Source organism: Xylocopa sonorina, chromosome 3 (assembly GCF_050948175.1).
Source record: "Xylocopa sonorina isolate GNS202 chromosome 3, iyXylSono1_principal, whole genome shotgun sequence".
Taxonomy (NCBI): domain Eukaryota; kingdom Metazoa; phylum Arthropoda; class Insecta; order Hymenoptera; family Apidae; genus Xylocopa; species Xylocopa sonorina.
Genome location: NC_135195.1, coordinates 7,821,393 through 7,840,408, shown reverse-complemented (window position 1 = coordinate 7,840,408; position 19,016 = coordinate 7,821,393). Strand labels below are relative to the sequence as shown.

The following is a 19,016-nucleotide window of genomic DNA, read 5'->3' as shown; positions in this document are numbered from 1 at the left end:
ATCTATCTCGAATGCACGTGTCGATGATTTGCAGAAGGAACAAGACCACACAGCAGAAGCGTGTCTCTTCTGCGAGGAGTTCATAAATTTAACAAGGAGTGTTGTTCATTTTATTTGTACAGAAACCAACGCTCCCGGTAAACGTAGAGTTAAAAAGGTATTGATTAACGAAAGAAGGGATAAACGTAGAACAACAACAACAACAACAACAAAACAACGATGAATCCTTTGTGTTCTCTCTTGGTGCCCAGTCGCCGAGTCACTCATATTTTCCCGTAGCACTATAGAATTTTATCGCAGCGGTGGCACCCTCCCGCGCGAGCTACCTCCCATCACGTTTCTATGGGTCCAGCAGCCCCTTTTGTGAGCTTGCCACCCTCGTGGGGTCTCGCACTAGCGGGACAACAATGAGCACAGCCGCACTTACGGTTATGCTCTACGTGCTGCGCCAGCTGATTATTTTTTCACCGCACAATTACCATCCCTGTCGTTTCATTTGGCTCTTCGGTCCCCACGCGACACGTCTCGTCCCTCTCTCGCTCGCTCTTTCCACCTCTTTTCTGCCTGAAAATCTCCGTCCCTGAACACGGCGAACCAACGGGCGAACCCGTGTTACCCTGGCTATCTTTGCGGAAAATCGAAAAAAAAGAGAGGGAAAGATAGGGACAGCTCGAACGAGGTCCACAGAAAACAGGTCATTCCAGCCGGCTGAATAAAGTTTGTTTGACGACGATATTGCTGGTTTTTGGTCAGCCGCAAAACAAAGAGTTTCGTCTGCAATCTAGATGTGGGTTTGTTCAGGTTTACGCTGTTGGGAAGAGTATACGGTTTATGTATTTTTCAATTCTCTTTCCGATTAGAATGACTGCTGACATTTTCTCGTCTCGAAATTCAAACATTTTTTTTTAGCCTGCAAACTTGTCAGATATTGCAGAAAATAATTCTACGCGAAGCGAATGTACGACTATAGCTTTTGTTTAGTTCAGCACTGTGCAATTTTCGTGATACGCGAAAAGAACATGGAAGGTTGACGTATTTTACTTTACCTATACGTATATACTATTAATACGTTCTCGAGTGTTGCTAAGCTAATGCAATATTGACGCAATTCCAAAATTATCCTCAACACGAACGGAAACTATTATTTAAAAACATCTGCTTCGACAAAGATGCAATTGCACGTATCCATAAGTCTAAATTTAGTTTCGCATCAGTCGAACAATGAATCATGTGTCAATTCAATTTGAAAGGAACGTATAATACATCCTTACTCAAGTTACCCCACTGAAACAGTAATAGATCAATATTTCGCAAGCATTTTTTCTGAATATTGAAATTTCGTTTGGTAAAAATAATTCTATCAAACATGGCAACATAATCGTTACATCATTGGAACATCTTCAATTAATATTTTTCCTTGCAAAAATATAATTTCCACCACTCTATCTGCCACGTGCTCCTCGCAATTAAATGCCATGCATCGAACAGCGATTTAAACGATTCGTAGCAACAAATCATTTTTAGTCAAATGAATTTATCGCACTATACGAACGATCAACCACTAAATTAATTGCAGTCTCGATAAATAACAGTTTAAATAATAAAGAGAGAAAATACTGTCTTCGCGGCATCGTCTCGGGGTGCCCTTTGTATAACAGACGGAGTAGAGAGGGGGTTGGCTGCTTGGCGGCGCCACCGTCGCCTCAGTGGCGACAGGTGTCCGCCACGTTCAGTGTCGCAGCGGCCGCTCGCGAGGTAAGGCACGTTGTTTGTTGTGTATTCTGTCATTCCTCGCGCTCATTTCTCACGTCCACGGTTACGCGTAGTTTTCTCGCCGCCGCATCGTCGATTTAAATGTGCGCATTCGGACGAGGGACGTGAACCGGCCGCGAGTAAAAGTGACGCGCGTTTCCGTGCGCGGGAAGCGCGCGTGTCGTTCAAGCCTGAGTTTTTGTCGCGCAGACTCCGGTTCGACGGTTCGTTCGCTGTATATACTTCCGTTCCTCGTCTACCGGCCCCTGCTCCAGACCACGCAGAAATCCACCAACACCGAGGCTGGTTTATCCGATCGGGGGATGGCGTTCTTTAACTGACCGGTTGGTGTCACAGGTAATGTGGAAACTCATTTGTTCAATGATCGATCGTACGTTTGGAGGTGACACTGAGGGAACTGTCAGTTGCGCGCAAGCGGCGCACGATGCCGCGTAAATTGATTGTTAGGATGTGAATTCTTTCTGGTGTCGATAATTTCAGTGGAATGTCGAACGTCTCGACTGGTTCCTGCGGTCTATGGTTCGTAGTCAAAGTTCGTGCTGTTTGTTTTGGACTTTAGTCGTATAGCATTCAGCGGTAGGTCCGGTTCGAACACGAAGCTGTGTTTGTGTCTTTCGTCGTACACCTTCGCGATCGTTGCCTCTACTGCGATATCCTTATCGTTCGCGTAAGATTCTCCGCGCGAATAAAAAAATGGCCGTCAATTATACGTCGCGTTTCGCCAACGCGGGAGAGGTGTTAATTTCGCCTCGTAGCTTGGAAGGATTTATATAGAAATTAATTCGTGGGTCGTGTCGTATAAATATCTGTGTTAGGATTCCGTCGTCGACTGAACCTTTACCAGATCGCTCGGAGCGAATCGAACGGAGTACGCGTTGTTTGTATACTTCCGCTGGCTGCTACCCGCGGAATAACGCCAAGCACCACGGACGTTTCGAGAATCTTCTCTCGGGCGAATTTGTATTTTTAAAGGAAAAATCGATTCGCATAGGAAAGCGAACGGAGAAAGCAACGTGGACGGTGAAATTCTTTTGATGAGCGACATTCCGGGCGGCATACCGAAAAGTTGGCACCGACCATGGAACGGTCGGAGTCGTCCGCGCGAAAGCATCGGTCCACGGCGGATTTGTTGATTCAGACGAGTTTGGAAATCCTCTTAGGTACGATCTTACGTTACGATCGCATCTTGATCGTGAATCTTTCGTCGGCTACAGGCACGATTACATTCGTGCCATGGCGCAGACTTGTTTTCCCTTCTGTCTCCCTCCCCCTCATTTCCCTTCTGCCTTCACGCCATTTTCTCTCTCTCTCTCTCTTTCTTTCTCTCCCTCTCTCCCTTTCTGTCGCTTCCAGCTCCATCGTTCGCTATTTCTCTCTCTTTATTCTCCGTCTTCCTTACTTTTTCTCCGGCGTGGTACACCATCGAGCCGGTTCGCAGAAGAGCTAGCCTATGCAACGGGTAAGAACAATGCGAGTACCAGAGGATGACAAGACTGACTGCGGCATGCGTGAATAATTGACGCTTCGTAAATTCATTCTGCTCGAGCCTCGATTCTCTCGCGATTCTCCCGCTCTTGAACAGAAGTATCGATGGTCACGGTCAGATGTCGCGTGTGAAAACGCGAGAACTGGTATTATGTCCACCATTTTTGTGCCCGGTTCGAATGGCCCGCTATTTCGATCCCGCGCTCCGATTCGTTGCACGTTTCTACGAATCGCATAGACGCGTGTATCGTTCTATTTTTCGCGCGTTAAATAAGTTGGATAGCATGGTGTACGAATAGATACGGCAGATTTAGTAAGTTTCTTGTGTGAATTCATTCGCCAATAGTCGTCCCGAGGTGTTAGAGAAGAAATTCGTTTCGTAATGCCGATCGTAATACAAGCTAAAAGGATCCACGGTATGTCAGAGCGTTCGTAACCTTGACGGCAAATGGAAATTACCTCTTCCGATCTTTCCACTTTCGGTCGACAAGCCGACAAACGAGTGAAAGGAAAATCTAAAGGTCATCGACCGGCTGAAAACGACCGCTGGTTTCTTATTCATCTGGTGGTACGGAGTCAAAGGTTGTTACAGTTTCAACATTGTCACCTTCACACGTACGAGCGACGAACAGTCGAGTTCCATTTTATTATTTCGCGACGTAGAACGATTCTAAAACAGAGAATCAAACCCAATTAATTTCCAGATCCACATTCCGAACCGATCGATCGATGGAAGAGCGCGAAAAGCGCCGGGGACAGAACAGCGGCGCTTTCCTTCCCCGTCACGAGTCACCGGTGTCGTCGGTTTGACGAAAATAAATCGGAGCAAGCTTTTCCACGGTCGTCCGCGGTGCGTCACTCTCTCTTTCTTGTCCTCCTAGAAAAGAGACGAGCTCGCGAAACGGCCAGGAGACGTTCGTGGCCGTAGTGAATAGAGAAAGAGAGAGAGAGAGAGAGAGAGAGAAATCCACACGTACGCATCGGTTCACCGCGATCAAGGTATTCACGTGAGCCTCAGCGTTCCGTGGTCGTGCCGGTAGACGCGAATGGAACGCGTGGAGGAAGAAAGAGACGCGGGCGAAAAAGGAAGAGGAACAGCGGGCCGGTGGCGCGAACGGTGGTGACACGGTTGGTGAACGCGGGCTGGACGCGCTTCGCCGTACGAAAGAGCCGGCGAACGAGAGCAAGGTTCGTTTTCTCGGTTGCTCGTAGGAGCCGGCCGATTCGAATGAAAATAAATCGGCGGTACGACGAACTGGTTCGTGCGTTCGCGTAAAGCGGTTGTGCGGTCCGGTGAAACGTACGGGAGAGGTAGAGAGAGAGAGAGAGAGAGAGTCTAACGCGCGAGTGAGAGGGTAAGAGAGACACAGAGGGGTTGGCGATCTCGCGAGGAGCGAAACGAGCCTGTGCCGTTCGCCTTCTTCGGACCTCTCCCGCTCGAGGAAAAGAGAAATAAAAAAAAGGCCCTATCGGACAACAATCGGCCGTTACGGCCGAGATACAGAGGGCCCGCGAGATGTCTTTGACGTGCAGAGTGCAGTATCTGAATGACGTCGATCCATTTGCCTATGCAAGCTCCTACCCGGAGCCACCGAGGCCGCCTGTGCACACCTTCAGCGCGACTTTACCACTAATTAACCAGCTCGCAGCGGTGCATCGACTTCTACGGGCGCCTCACAGGGTGAGTGTTCCATCTTTCTCGCTCTGGAACGGGACGCCGTGTGTTCCACTCTGGTTAATTCATCGTTTATCGAGAGGGATCGAGAGCGGAGGGCGAATTAATGCCCGATCAGCGGGCCCCACGGCGTACCCGCGCGGTATCCACCGCGAAAGTATAATTCATAGGATTTTTTGCCGCCGGTTAACGATGCGCTTGATTGCTTAAAAATCACCACTTTCCAACCGCCCTCTCATTCCCCGTCTCGTTTTTCTATCCTCTCGTCTTGTTTTGGTTTAACGATCCGATGCTTGCCGAGCGATGGATGTTAGGCTTACAATTAGCCAGAGGGGGGATTCAACGACCCCGCCGTATACCGATCGGAGCGATTAATGGAAGATCCGGATTCGCGGTACGACTGCGATAGAGATCTATCAAGAGCGTTACCATGATTTCTTTGACGGTTACTTGCGATGTTGTTAATGCGTAATGGATCGAACCATTTGTTTAAGCGATGATATCACTACTCGATGAAATCTTTTTCTCTTTCCTGATAATATACGGAAAGTATCTCTTACTGTTATTATCGATCGCATACGTGTACAGCACGATAGTTATCTGTAGAGAAACTTATTCGTTTAGCATTTTCGTTGTTACATCGATTTAACGAGGAACAGTATCGACTGTTAAATAAAAAATTGCTGGTATCGCATAGAAACGTTACATCGCAATGGTGTATAAATACAGTCGATTCGATGTTATTTTCACGACGTACGAAAGAAATTATTTATCATGCTCGTCATCTATCGCTCTCTCTGTTACCTCGATGAACGACGTAAACGAATAGCGACGAGCAGAATGCCGCGGTAGGTGTTTGAACAAATGTTTCACGTTAGCGGAAAAATACGGTGCGGTTGCTCGGCTGGTAATGCGAGGAGATCCATGTGTAACGGAACCTCTCTCGCGGGAGACAGGAATTTTTCTCATCGCCAGGCAGGATTCTCGTTTAATGCAGCCACTTACTGCATCAAGGATTTTAGAGACCGTAGAAATTTTGCGCGAGCACAAGTTTTCCTTTTACCCAGCTCGCTCGTAACGCTCTTCACGTCGTCTGTAATACGTAGGAGATACTGGGTTTTGCCGGAAAACATTTTCCCTACCCGTTACCAGCGAATTTGTAATTCAGTCGAACAACTTTTTCTGTACTTTTTAAATGGTTCCCTCGTAAAGTTTATTACCATTAAATATCATTAAACGTTAGTCTATTACGTAAACGTATGCAACAAAACTTCTGCAATTACACTAGCGCACAATTAAAAGCCGCTACAAACATCAGAGCGTGAAAACTCTCGGTCGAATCGATTCAACTTCATAGAAATTCCAAACAATCCCAGAGAAGAAAAACGCACCACGTTTCGAAAACAATTACACGTGAATCCCTACTGAAATCACTTTCGCGGTGCCCTCCTCACCCCGTAGAAACGATTAGATTAACTCTCAATCAGCGTGCCATTAACCGAACTACACGCCCAGAAACTTTCCTCGGAACCACGTCGTCCGCTATCACGACGTATCACCCGGACGATTCCAGACGAAGTTCCACCAGCGAAATTACACGTGGGCCGAAGTGGAACGGGGGTTGAAAGCGGCGCGATGAATTATATCCGCGCGGGGGTAGCGGACGGCGATCCGTGGCCGGATGCGAGAGGCTGGCGTGGATCCGTTGCAGCTCGTTGCGTTTCCCCAACTTCACCTTGGGCCTGGTAATTCTTCAAAATTTATTATTAGCTACGCGTCGATATCGAGGCGAGCGGTGTTGCGCGGCTCTCAGAGTCGTCTGGCCGGCTAACTATAATAAATCGACGTTATTAAGCGCCCTAGCCGATGGAGAAATGTATGCTTGGCGTATTACGACAGCGGTGGAAAGAGTGATATAGAAGTGGCGGGTGGGGTGCGCGCTCGGGGTAGATCATAAATTCCGCGCGCGTAACTATATTCATTAATGGTCGAGGAGGGATCTTGTGGGATCTCCGGCGGTTGTCGTACCGGATCGCTGCTGGTTACTGCTGCCTCGTTGCTCTCTCGAACCGGGCAAGAACGCGGTTGCGTATGTGCTGCGTGGCGTTCGCGACCCGGCACGTTTACGTGTTTCATTCATTGGATCGCGCGAGCGTGCTTCGCGTAAACTCGAACGGCGTGTAATGCAGACCGCGCCGCTCATAAGTATCCGGACGCTCGCTCGATTCGTACTCGCGGCACGCGAGGCGTTACTCGAATGTGCTAATTAATTGGAAACCGAGTCCAACTGTTTTTTTCTTCTCTCCGCCGCGCGTTCTACCCGGGATTTATTTAACAATTTGTTACAAGAGCGTGGCTTGCGTCGAGGGAAAAGGAAAATCGAGAGGACTGCATTTTACACGGTTCGTTTGCGATATCGTTCGATTTTTGTCGCGCCATTGTCCTCGAGAAAGCAATTTTATCGCGTCGTTACGTTGTACACGGTGTACAGCCTGAACAATGGCAATTAAATCATCGCGGATCCTTTTGTACGCGACTTTAAATTACGGGCCATTAGAATAAGCAAACGTCCGAATGATATTCGAGGGGTGGCATAATGCCTTGGCCTGCGATTTCGCGGATAGGAATGGTTCCGTGCGTTAACCACCGCGTATCTTTTGGGCGATTGTTATTGCCCGCCTGCTGCAAACGATGCGGTAATTAATATCGTTGCAGGCGTGCTGAATGCATTAGCAAACGATGCCGCGTAATTGATTCCCGGATGATAAGCGGTTGATGATGGTTTTTGCTGCGGTATGCAGAAAGCATTTTAAGCGGAATGCCTGGACGAAGTCTGGATCGTGCGTGGTAATTGTTATGGCAACAGAACGGGATGGCAGGTAGATATAATGGAGCGGCGGGGACTTTGTTAAACGCGATGGAAAATTTGAATATGTATGTTACGCGAAGACATTCGATTGAGAGGCGAAAATCAATTCTGAACATTCTTCGCATACCTGCGCGCTGACGACAGGAATCCAAAGTGAGGACTTTCAACCTCGCTACCTTGAAGCCAAGCTCCATGGAACATCTTTTTGTTTCACTCGAGACACCCTATACAGCATACCATCTGTTACAATAGCAGTTAGTAATCAAGAAACAGAAAAATGTGGCAAAAGGTGGATACTAAGAGCGGGAAATAATAAATGTGACATGCCCGTCAGGTTATTGGTATAAAGCCCAACTCGAAAAGAAGATGCAGAGGGTACTTACCTTTAAAAAGTTGAAGAAGAATGAGAAAGCTTAAAACGAAGAAACCGCAGATTTATGAATAGCGGGGAAGAACAATGGGTCAGACAGCGCGTTTGAATAAAGGCTTAAATTGTAAGAAACATACGACAGCAGCGCTAAAGTAAGAAGGTCTATGCATATTGTTATAAGAACGGAATATTATTACGGGAATAATATTCGTCATTTACTATTTAGCGTTCGATAGTGCGGGCAAATTGAAATTCCTGATCGTATCCCACGAAAAAACAGCCGCATAAACGTGTTCCGGTTAGACGTTGTCGAAACACTTCTCGATGGCATTATTATCTTTGCAAATATCGCAACGAGAACTGGTCGAGAATATTAGGTAGCAAAACCTTCGATTTCTTCGTTGGCACGATATCCCAAGAGGCGATCATTAAGTGTAAACAGGTTTCCACTCCAATTTATCATCCTGCGAGCGTTTCCTTCTTTCCCTCTGGGGAGAAACTTTGTGTTCCCGTGAAGCGCGTGTACGAGCCGATCGAACGCAATAGACTTCCGATTCTCTCGCCGATTCCCCGACAACTTCTAGCTGTTCTTCTCAGTATGCGACCTCGCGTCGCCTCTTTTACGCGTCTTCGCGGGACCAGGTTAAATTAGCTTGGAATCCAGTTTGCGGAGATTCTAGACACCCAAGGTCCCTCAGGTAGCTGGTTGTCATCGTAGAAACCCGTCGAGCTCGTTACACGGTGTCGCCTATCATTTTGACAGCCACAACCGGTGGTGCCGTTTATACGAACGCCTCTACCAGCTCCATGAAAGGACCCAGGCTCTGTTGCGCCGCGTTCGCCAGAGCGGTTTTAACGATCGTGTCCGGATAGCTTTGTCGACGTGACACCTTTCGCGGTGCTTTGCTTTGACACTCTGACGCGCTTCATTCACCTAATCGGGCACACGCGCTTTGTGCAAACTGTCCGTGGGTCCACGCACGTAAGAGTACGCGCGTCCATCTGGCGTGTAGCCCGAAACAGGGACAATCCAGCCGGCGAGCGAACAATGAACGAGAGACACGGTGGACGGCGAGAGAGAGGAAAGGAGAAGGGAAATGCACGGCGGAGAGAACGAGGGCGGGTGAGAAAAGGATGGGACGAGGGAGAGAGAGGTCACGCGACGGGAACGCCAGGAGCACGGCTAGCGTGCACGTGGGTCCTTTGTTCGTGACACCGTTTCTGGAGCAGCTACGGATGGGAGCAAGTTCAATATGGACGCGAGTTCCACTCGATCCCAGCTTCTCTCGAATGCTATAGAACCTCCTTTCAGTCGCGCGCGATTTCCAACTACCGCGGCTGTACAAACTAGTTTCGAACTCTAGTTAAGGTACGTGTAAACTACCTCGCGAAGAAGAAATTACACTGTTCTATTACATGTTCGATGTAGAAGCGAACAGTACAGATTAGAAGAGGTTCAGGCCTGTTTGAAGTCAGAAAAATTGTCTCAGAGATCACTCGCTCGGATTCGATTGCACTCGATCCCATCGCTGGGTGCAGTCAACCCTTCGGGACGCGGCTATTCTCATGGAGGTCCCGGTGCACGGTTAAATGCACGATTACCGCAGTGTCGCTGGAACCTCCGGCGGGCACCTTCGTGACTGCACCACTTTGACCCAATTGCGTCGCCGTGTCGCAACGTCGAACAGCCACGCGGCTGCCAACGAAGAGGACGGTCGGTCGCTCGCGCGCTATTCCTTCCGCATTCACCGTAGCCGGCCACACGACCTGTCCCGGGCCACGGATCCGTACCCCGGCTCGAAAACGCCAATCCACCGACGTGACGTCCTCCAGATTAACTTGCATGAACTTTCACCGATCATATTTACCGCGTTACGACACCCGTGATCCTCGTTACGCCTGACGCTTCGCCGATTTTCTGCTGTTAGCCGCGGCTTTTTGCGGCTACGGCTCGCCTTTTCTGGGATGACGGCGAACGAATCGCGGAATTGTGTTGCAACGATTGTTTTCTATGCATTCAACGGGAGGGATACGCGCCTCAGGTTCGCGGATATTGGCTAGATCGGATCGAGCTTCACGCCTTTCGTGGGCTGATGGCGAGGGAGCGACGATACGATGTTGCAAGGATCGTTCCTCGCGCACGGCGATCGAAAAAAGCGTTCATACATCGGCGAGCATCTAATATTCGTTAACGATAACGCTTGAAGTGGTGCGCGTGATTGTTGTCTGCTCCGTTACTGTGCTCGATACAGTAATATTCAGCCACTTCGCATTTTCAATGTGTGCACGTGCGAATATTTCGATATCGTACGCTAACTTCTTTAATCAGCTCTTTATGTAACATATATTCCTGTTTTCGCTGAATGCTTGTGCACGATTAGTCGATCGAGATATCGACCGTAACTCCAGTCCCATCATCGTTTCCCGCTGTTGCTACCGAGGAATCTGTTAGAATTCTTGCGCAATGCGGTATAAGATTTTATACGTTACCTATCGGAGCACTCTGGACGTGTGCTTGTATTCTCCAGTAGGTATACCCGGTATAATACACGTACAGACTTTCCATCACGAGCTAAAGAACATTTTTGTTTCACGTTTTGCTAAACCACGCTACTCTTGGCAAACAATCGTCAAGGAAGATGATCAGTTGCCAATGGCTCGATAGATTCGAACCCTCTTCGTCGTCCTGTTCATTTTCATGGGACAATTTTCTCCCTCCGCGTTCTCTCGACCCGCGACGATACGTCAAAAAGATTCTATCGGGCGGAAATTACGACGCGGTTAATTTTAAAGTCGTTTCGGACAAGGCCTGGTGCTTCTGAAAGATTCGAGCGTCCCGCAAGATGCTGGTCGGTTCTCTTTGGACCCTCCTTCGGCAGTTCGCCGACATAACGGGACCGGGAAGCGTTACTCTGACGGAAAAAGGAATAAAAAGTACCACCGTATATACGTGTATATGTATGCACATAATACACGGGCCCAGGCATTATGTACCTATAGGCATCCGTGCGCCAGTGTACCGGTTATCTCGCGAACGCTGCTGGCTGGGTTCTTTCCGTGTAACTCCTTTACCTGTCCTTTGCTGCGGTTAAATTCGGCCTCGCCCTTTCCAAAGGCATCCTTGACGCAGCTTCACGATGCATTTAAAGCGGACCGGTTCAGCCGCGCTGCAAAAAAGTCCGCGATCCGACCGATGGAAGTTCCCTCGGACGCGATCCGTGAGCCGAGGATCGAACGAGCCAACCAATGTCAGTCCTCGAGCGTCACCTACGAAGCTGCGACTTCGATTATACCATTGCTCGCGATGGTGATTTAGAAATTAGTCTCTCGTTTCGATCTTCCTATTAAAATAATATCCCGCGATCGTTGTCGACAAAATTGCGTAATCGCAATTTGTCGGACGAATGTAACGCGTTCGTTTTGCCCTCTAATGTATCATTCGATGATCGCTCGCCTTTAGTAAGACGACTGTTAACAGGATTCAACGATTGCCAGATCTGTTAAGCTAAACGAGCTAGCCGCGCGTCGAACCTCGTTTCTTACTTACTTTTTCGTCCTTTGAGCGTCGCTCGAGGAGGTTCTTGCCGCGGCGCACGGAAGCGCTGAGCATCCTCGGCTTATTAAACGGCGGATCGTTATTTTATCGGGTAAAACGGTGGCTACGCATAAATATTTGGTACACCGACGTTCCCAGGAGGCGGCAGCGAACTGCCTTTTATATTCTTTGACGTCCCCTTTCGTAAAAATCCTCTTTACCATCGCGCGTTCTGTCGCGTGTGTATGCTAAACCAGTGCCGTAGCCACGAATTTACGAGCGAGGCCTGTACTCGGTAGCGCGGAATTTATAGCGCGCATTCCCTCGAATTTATTCCGCGGAAAATGTAACGAGACGCGCCGGTGAATTTACGCGTGTTCGCGCGACCGCCGCCGCGATTTTTAACGAGGAACGATAAACATCTTGATCTACGATCGAACGGAGCCTAGGACGGCTACTTGAAAAGATCGACCGATCATTTTGCTTTCACCGTGATCGACGCTTTTCACCTTTTACGCATTGGATCGTGACGTACGATAGTGGCTTGTCCGAGTCATCGCTGCCTCTTTAGCGTATCGTTCGACTGTATGATGTAGGTACTTTATGGGAGAAATTATATACCGATTCGATCCCTTTCATTTTGCGTTCATCTCGCTTCGAACGATGTCGAGGAGCTTCCAGTAGTTTCCCTACGCGCGCATATTTGCTTTCTAATCGCGAACAGTAAGATCGATTAAAAATCGGAACGTGTCTCCTTCGATCTATCATTGACGTCACTGTGAGATTAGATGCTTGCTTTGATAATCATTATATCGCGATGGTGGGAAGATTTATCTTTCCAGTTGTCAATCGGATATTTCGAGGTCTATACGCGATGGTTGTTTATCGGACGTTAATTAATTTAAGAGCGTTTTGAGGAGCAGTCTCGCTCGAATAATTACAGCGAGAAATTTATGGGAAGGTTCTGGTATCTCTGCTGAATATTTTTATCGAACGTGGCTGTTGATCCGCAGATTCGTCGATGGTAACAGATGCTCGTAATAAATTCGTAATGGCTGCCCGTGACACGCGATAAAATATTACCACCCGAGTTTTCCCTTTTCACTCGCGTATGAACATTTACCTGCAGTATAAATATTCATCCGTTAGGATTTATAGGCTGTGGGAATTCGGGATAGCATAACGATCCGAAGTTTGGAATCAGATTTCTAAACGAAAAGAGAACGCGTACATTTTTTTCCCTCTTTTTTTTTTGCTACGATAATAATGGATACGCGCTCGAGGCAAGAATTATAAATCGCTTCGATATCCCTGAAACAAGAACCGTTTTCAATACGTCGAACGGGATAATTATTACATTCTGCTGGCGTATTTATGCGCGGGCATATTCGGATACTTTATATAGATAATTACTTGGTAGCCAGCGACGCATATTTATATGGAAAGTTCGGCCAGTTAGTCGCCTAGTTGGTCACTGCAGTATAATTCAATTTGTTACAGTAGTTTGCTCTAACGAGCTTAAGTCCTTGACTACTTAATAGAGTAATATATTGCATTCACGTAGCGCGTTCAATCTTTCGACTTCAAAAGAGCCTGTTCTCTTTTCGATTTTCCACTGTGCCTCCGCAATTGTTTCTGTTCGTATCCATACAGTTGACGATTGAACAATTAACCCTTGACCGTCGTAAGATGAAAATTAAAAGACTGACTTGCTTCACTAAAAAAAAAAAAATATGTAAAAATATCCCAATCGTGGATCACAACAACCAGCGTACTTTTAAATCGATTGAAACGCGAAGCGCCATCGCGTGCACGAACAATCATCGGCATACCGGGAATGAAACATCCGAGTCACGGTCACCAAAGTGCTTGAACCTCGCTAGAATTGCGTATTCGCGAGAATCAGCCTTTTCGCGAACGAGAGGCGGGTATCCGCGTTGCGTAATATCAGAATTAATTGGACGAGGGGCGCATTCCAGCGTTCAACGGAGCGCGTAACGTGTCAAGAGCGCGGTCTCGCTCGATTTTATGCCAAATAGAGCGTGCTCGTCTCGTTCGGCGAAGATCAGTGCCGACGCAACGGTCCCCTGGTCGATCTGTTCCCTTTTTTTTTCTTTCTTTCTTTCTTTCTTTCCTCTCTTCCCTTCTCCACCCCTCGCCGCACTCTCGCCTCACCCCCTCGGCGCATTCCTATTGAATGGTAATGGAGAGTTACGATTGCGATTTATGGCGGCGTTATACTTGGGAGGCTGCGAAATTTCGGTTTTATGGCCGACCGGCTTATCGTGCCGCACGGCAATGGACTGCGAAGTGCACCGTTGGTGCCGTCGTGCCACCGAATAACGATACCAGAAAGAGACGTAAATCACCATGGGGGCATTGGGACCCACCCGTCCCCGAGGATTCTCTCGATATTTCCTCTCCCCTTTTTCTCTCTTTCACTCGCCTTCTTCCCCGCTTTTTCACAAGCGTCGACCTATGAAACCGTGTCGTTAAGCCGCGCGTGCAGCGTGGACGCTCGCGAACGATCGCGAGCATTTAGAGATGTCGACAAGTTAGGGACAACTCTGACGAACGTTTGTCAGACACTCTCGTTACATGGATCTTCGTCGAGAGCGTATTGGGTCCGTTATATGTTCGCTGGTAAAGATTTTTGTAGAGCACACGTGTGCTCTAGCTTTAGTTCTCGTTATCATTCGTTAATGGTTCGATTCGTCTATTTTGCCTGTGATGATTCAAATATTGGATAAAATAAGTAGTGCTTAGTGTTGTTAAAGATAAAGCTCGTCAGAGTGATCACTTTCTTGTTCCGCCGATTTTGGTTCGTTGAGTAGGGTAAATTAATTTAAAGTTGGCGAACATTGATATTATGAGATTATTGCTTCTGAAGGTACTGGAAGTAGTATGAATTATCATTGGAATGTGCGAGAATGATTTTATTTTAATATAAAGGGCCATGTATTAGCGAGCAACTTTTATCATCCCCCGCAATGGGTGCCTGTTGTTGAAGGCTGTACTCTTGGACTTTCACTGAACGTCCGCAGACAATAAATTTCATTTGAAGTACCTCCTATCGATACCATACGAAGACACGACCGTAAAGTTATGTTCGTAAGCGGTTGTAGAGCGTTAAGCCACGTATCCACTGGTCGCGGAAGTGGTTTACGAATGTGTGTACGTCTCAAGTGACCACTGGAGGCGTACTTTATCACGCGCGAGCGCAAACCCTTGCAAATTCTCGCCAACGTTTTCGAGCAAGATACTTTATTATAGCGACGCGTGAAATTAAATTGGACGCGAGGGAGTGGATTAAACGAGAATGGCAATTTTTGTTAAATTGAGCGAGTTCGTGAATCTCCTTCAGAAATAAAGAATATCCACGAAGCGTGCAGTGAGAACAATTGTTGACAAAGCTCCACGAATATTCTCTACGATCAGTAAACGTGCACGAGTGTTTGTCATCACCCGACTTAGAAATTTTCATGACTCAGTTTTCCGTCTCCAGCGCGTACACGTGGCTGTAAATAAACGATCGTAACAGGAATTAAGAGGAGAACGGAATTATTCGTTAACCGACGTATTCGTTTTAATTTATCTGGTATTTAACACCAGCCAGGGTATTAAATGTTACGACAATCCGTGGTGGGATGGTTTAACGCACGGCTAAGATCCTTTCCGGGCATGGCGTTATATCAGAGGCTGCGAGGGGGGAAACGGTTCGAATGGGTGCAGCTAATGGATGGATGGGACTAATCTGGGTAATAAAAATTGATTCGAGGCGGTGATTGCGTGTGACAATGAGATTAATGGGTTCGGTTGATGGATTTTTAACACGGGTTATACGCGATATTTCGAGGAGATTAATTGTTCACTGGGATTTCTGGTGGATTCGCTCGGGCATGTATCGACGAGATTGAAAATTATTGGATCGTTCTACTCTGTTATAAATTGGCAGAAGTTTTCTTAGATGTTTCGATGAAAGCAATACGGAACAAGCAAATTTTAACGAGAAAATTAACAAGACCCGAATAACAGTAAAGCTATAAATTACACGCGATATTCGCTCGAAATTTTACAGCGACGTATCTCATATGGACGACGTGTCGAAAGTATTTATAAAATTTGACCCAAATATCTTTGATTCGAACCCAGCGTTAAACAACGGGCCCATTCGACGCGAACAGACGGACGCGAATAGTGTTCCTCTGAGCTTCGTCTGCCGGATCTATCTAAAAATCGTATCTCTATTCTTAGCCGTCGCAGGGTCGTTAGAAAAGTCATTGTTGTCGGGGCGAGTCGAGGAAAAACGTAACGAAAGGAAGCAGAAGCTAAAACAAACGTTGCAAAATGGATCAACGCGTCGTTTACGAACGATCTTTCAACGGAACAATCGTTTCCTACTGCGCGGGACCGATCGAGCTCTCTGCATCGCGTTCGCGTAGTCACCGCTCCATCATCGTTCCACGATATCTCGTAGAAGGACGGGTCGGTCGATTTAATGGACCGAAGAAGCCGTTCGGATGGCGGAAATAAATATCACGCGTTGCGCAAAAATGATATACTCCGATATGACATCGATAGGCTCGCTGTCGTGATTTGTACAGCGGCGAAAAGGGATAACAAGTCGAACGCGCGATTAATGGAGCAGAGCGGAATAAACGAAAATCAAAGTAGGAGAAAGTGAAATGAAACGGCATTTTTCTACTATACTCTAGGAGTTCTTCCTCCGAATAAAAGGTATTTCAAAAGTTTTCTGCTACCGTTCGAAGAAGTAATAAAGTTTTGGAGTTCTGAAAGCTATACGTGCACAAGGGGTAAATTTATGTTACAAGTTTATGGAAGGCGTTTTAGCTGTAAGTGTTTGCTTTAAAAGAATAGCTTATTTTCTGCTAGATTATTCACTAGTGAACAACTAAGAACATGCCTCTAATTAATAAAAAAAAAAAAACATAGAGAATTGAATGGGATACCTGCGCAAGATATAAGATATTAAAATTGTAAAGTGACCAATTTCTCGTCGAAAATTGGCGAAGAAAAGAGGCGGATAAGACCAAGAGAGAGTGGATATGAAGTAAGAAAAAACTAGGGTGCTGGGATCTGAACCCCTTGGCGAAGGTTGGGGCGGCGATTGTCCGGGAACGGCGAGCGAAGAACGCGTCTTAACTTTCCGCCAGGCTCGCTTTTCACGGTTCTTCCCTGACTTCACCCTTATTTCGCGTCCCCGGGTGCCAACCGAGCGGAAGCCCGTATCCGAGCCGGCCAGAAGTTCAGTGGACGGCGTGGCCGAAGTTTTCGGCGTAACGAAGAAAAGTAATCTCGCAAAACGTTGTTTCGACCCGGCCGTTGCGTCGAAATTGTAAACAACGATTCCCACGGAAATTGGCCGGAACTTGGCCGGGTCCCGCGCGTTCCCACGGGTTAAATTGATTTACTGCGAGCACTTTTATGACGCGGGCTTGGATGTCAGCCGGCGTAACTTGCGGTTCAGATTTTTCTCTCGCCACAATTGCGGGGCAACGATGATACGGCTATTTCGGAGTTTCATGCGATCCTCTTGTATCGTTTGGACAACTGGAAACCGTGCCAGCAGAAATTGGAAGACGATCGCACTCTTACTTCTCGATCCCAACTCTGATTTACCGTTTCACTTCGTTATTACGAATTACTCGTGGAATTATTTGCCGCGTGTAGAAGCGGTTGAATAATGTCGAGTGGTCTTCGCCTGTATCGACCACGTTGTCCAGGTCGTTCGACACTTTTATAGTTATAGTCGAGTGGTATACATATATATATATATACGAGACTTCATCGCATTCCGCCACGAATGTCCCGACTCGCCCAGTATAGGTACCAGTCGGTCCGCGCAAGTGTCCAGTTTCATTCAGCAACGTGATTCTTGACGCGATCCTGGAATTCGTTTCTGGAGGAACGTGTCGGGAATGGTCTCTCGATCGAGTTTGCCCCTCGAGGAGATCGTCGCGTTGTTCGGTTTCGGAGCGAATCGAGTTAAATTGCCGGGTTGTTGCCGCGCTGGCCGTGTCCGTCTGTCGGGGCTGGCCACGGGAACGTGTGGTATTTTAACTCATTGAGTAACGGTCGAGAGAAATCGCGTGGTATTCAAATATCGCGGTTTTTAATATTTACTTTGCCTCTCGTAAATATTTGTTGCGTTCTCCGATTCATCTCTTTTTTTTTTCATGAACGATTGACGCGAGGTCGGAGGGAGTTTTGGGTTTGATTGGAAAACGGTCAAAAACGATGTTGATAAAAGAGCGGGGGATGTGTATTTGTTCATAGATTTCAGCGTATATATTTATTTTCATACGTCGAGTTCAATTACCCTGGTTACGGTTTTTCTTAGTGCGTTCCCATTGCGAGCATACTTCGCGGCATTTCTGAGCTACCGCAATAAAAGTGTACTGCATCGAGGGTCTAACTTTTTCTCAGCGCAGAAATTAAGATCGGGTAGATAAGATTCGTGCGCTCTCGATTAACCTAAACACGTAGAATGCAAGAAACGTTAAAAGACGATAGTAATTTCGGTTCCACCTTTCGCTAATATCTGAGTCGAATATTAAAATCCAGTGGTTGATACAAGCATCAGACTCGTTTCGTTAGTCTCGTCGCGATCTTTGGACGCGAAAAAACGTCCTCTGCGTGACCTTACCCCGGGCCCGTTCATAAATATTGATAAAACGCGCTTCCTGGCGAACGGCAGGAGGCTAAAGAAAGGGTTGGAAATGGGGACGGGCAGGGTGGCCGCGGTAATGCAAGAAAAAGAGGGAGCAGAGCAGAACGATCCGGTTGGTGGGACCGTTCGCCCGATAAAAGCGTTACGGCATTATATTTTCGAGTTGCACGGAATTAATGTCCATGAAGGACCGCCGCCGTGAAGAGCAGAGCAACGGAGGGAGAGATATACGGCGAACGTTACGGCCGGGTAATGCGACCGTGGGACCGTCCGCGAAATTATTACAAATTACTGATTTTCGCGCGGTTCCCGCCTTGAATCGTTATTCCTGGCATGCCCGTGGTAATAACGATCCCGTTCGTGCGCCGCTTCGACGCGGGATCGATGATCGCTGCGACCATTTTCGGGCCGGCTTTCGACGGAACTGGCGCCTTGGGCGTTTCGTAAAGATAAGTGCGAATCAATGCTTTCAATTCGTGAAATGTACGACAACTGTGACACTGTTTCAGATCGATCAGATTTTTTAATGATCGCGTCTAATGAATTCTATTCGATCTGTAGCTGATGCTAAGTTGAATGCAGAAGTAAGTTCGAAATCAGGAGATAGTTTTCGTTCCT

At 47.3% G+C, this 19,016-nt stretch overlaps 4 protein-coding genes across 6 annotated transcripts in view; 2 read left to right on the top strand and 2 right to left on the bottom strand.

Annotated features, from left to right (window-relative positions):
* The window catches only part of LOC143422104 (uncharacterized), a 29,549-nt gene extending 25,425 nt beyond the window's left edge, over positions 1–4,124 (top strand). Inside the window, exons 10-11 of the mRNA XM_076892511.1 lie at positions 1,639–1,755; positions 3,963–4,124. Of these exons, the coding sequence (XP_076748626.1) occupies positions 1,639–1,755; positions 3,963–4,068 (223 nt within the window). The 3' untranslated portion in view covers positions 4,069–4,124. The remainder of the gene's footprint in view (positions 1–1,638; positions 1,756–3,962) is intronic.
* The window catches only part of LOC143422093 (RISC-loading complex subunit TARBP2), a 373,185-nt gene that overhangs the window by 64,853 nt on the left and 289,316 nt on the right, over positions 1–19,016 (bottom strand). The gene's annotated exons all lie outside the window — the stretch shown is intronic.
* Positions 1–19,016, bottom strand: part of LOC143422087 (2-aminoadipate transaminase) — a 129,610-nt gene that overhangs the window by 98,880 nt on the left and 11,714 nt on the right. The gene's annotated exons all lie outside the window — the stretch shown is intronic.
* Fhos (Formin homology 2 domain containing) overlaps positions 4,734–19,016 on the top strand; it is a 187,527-nt gene continuing 173,244 nt past the window's right edge. For 2 of the 3 annotated variants that reach the window (XM_076892440.1, XM_076892442.1), the window contains exon 1: positions 4,740–4,939. In XM_076892440.1, the coding sequence (XP_076748555.1) occupies positions 4,775–4,939 (165 nt within the window). In that variant the 5' untranslated portion in view covers positions 4,740–4,774. Of the gene's footprint in view, positions 4,940–19,016 lie in introns of all 3 variants that reach the window. The other variant, XM_076892438.1, reaches the window with a different exon arrangement.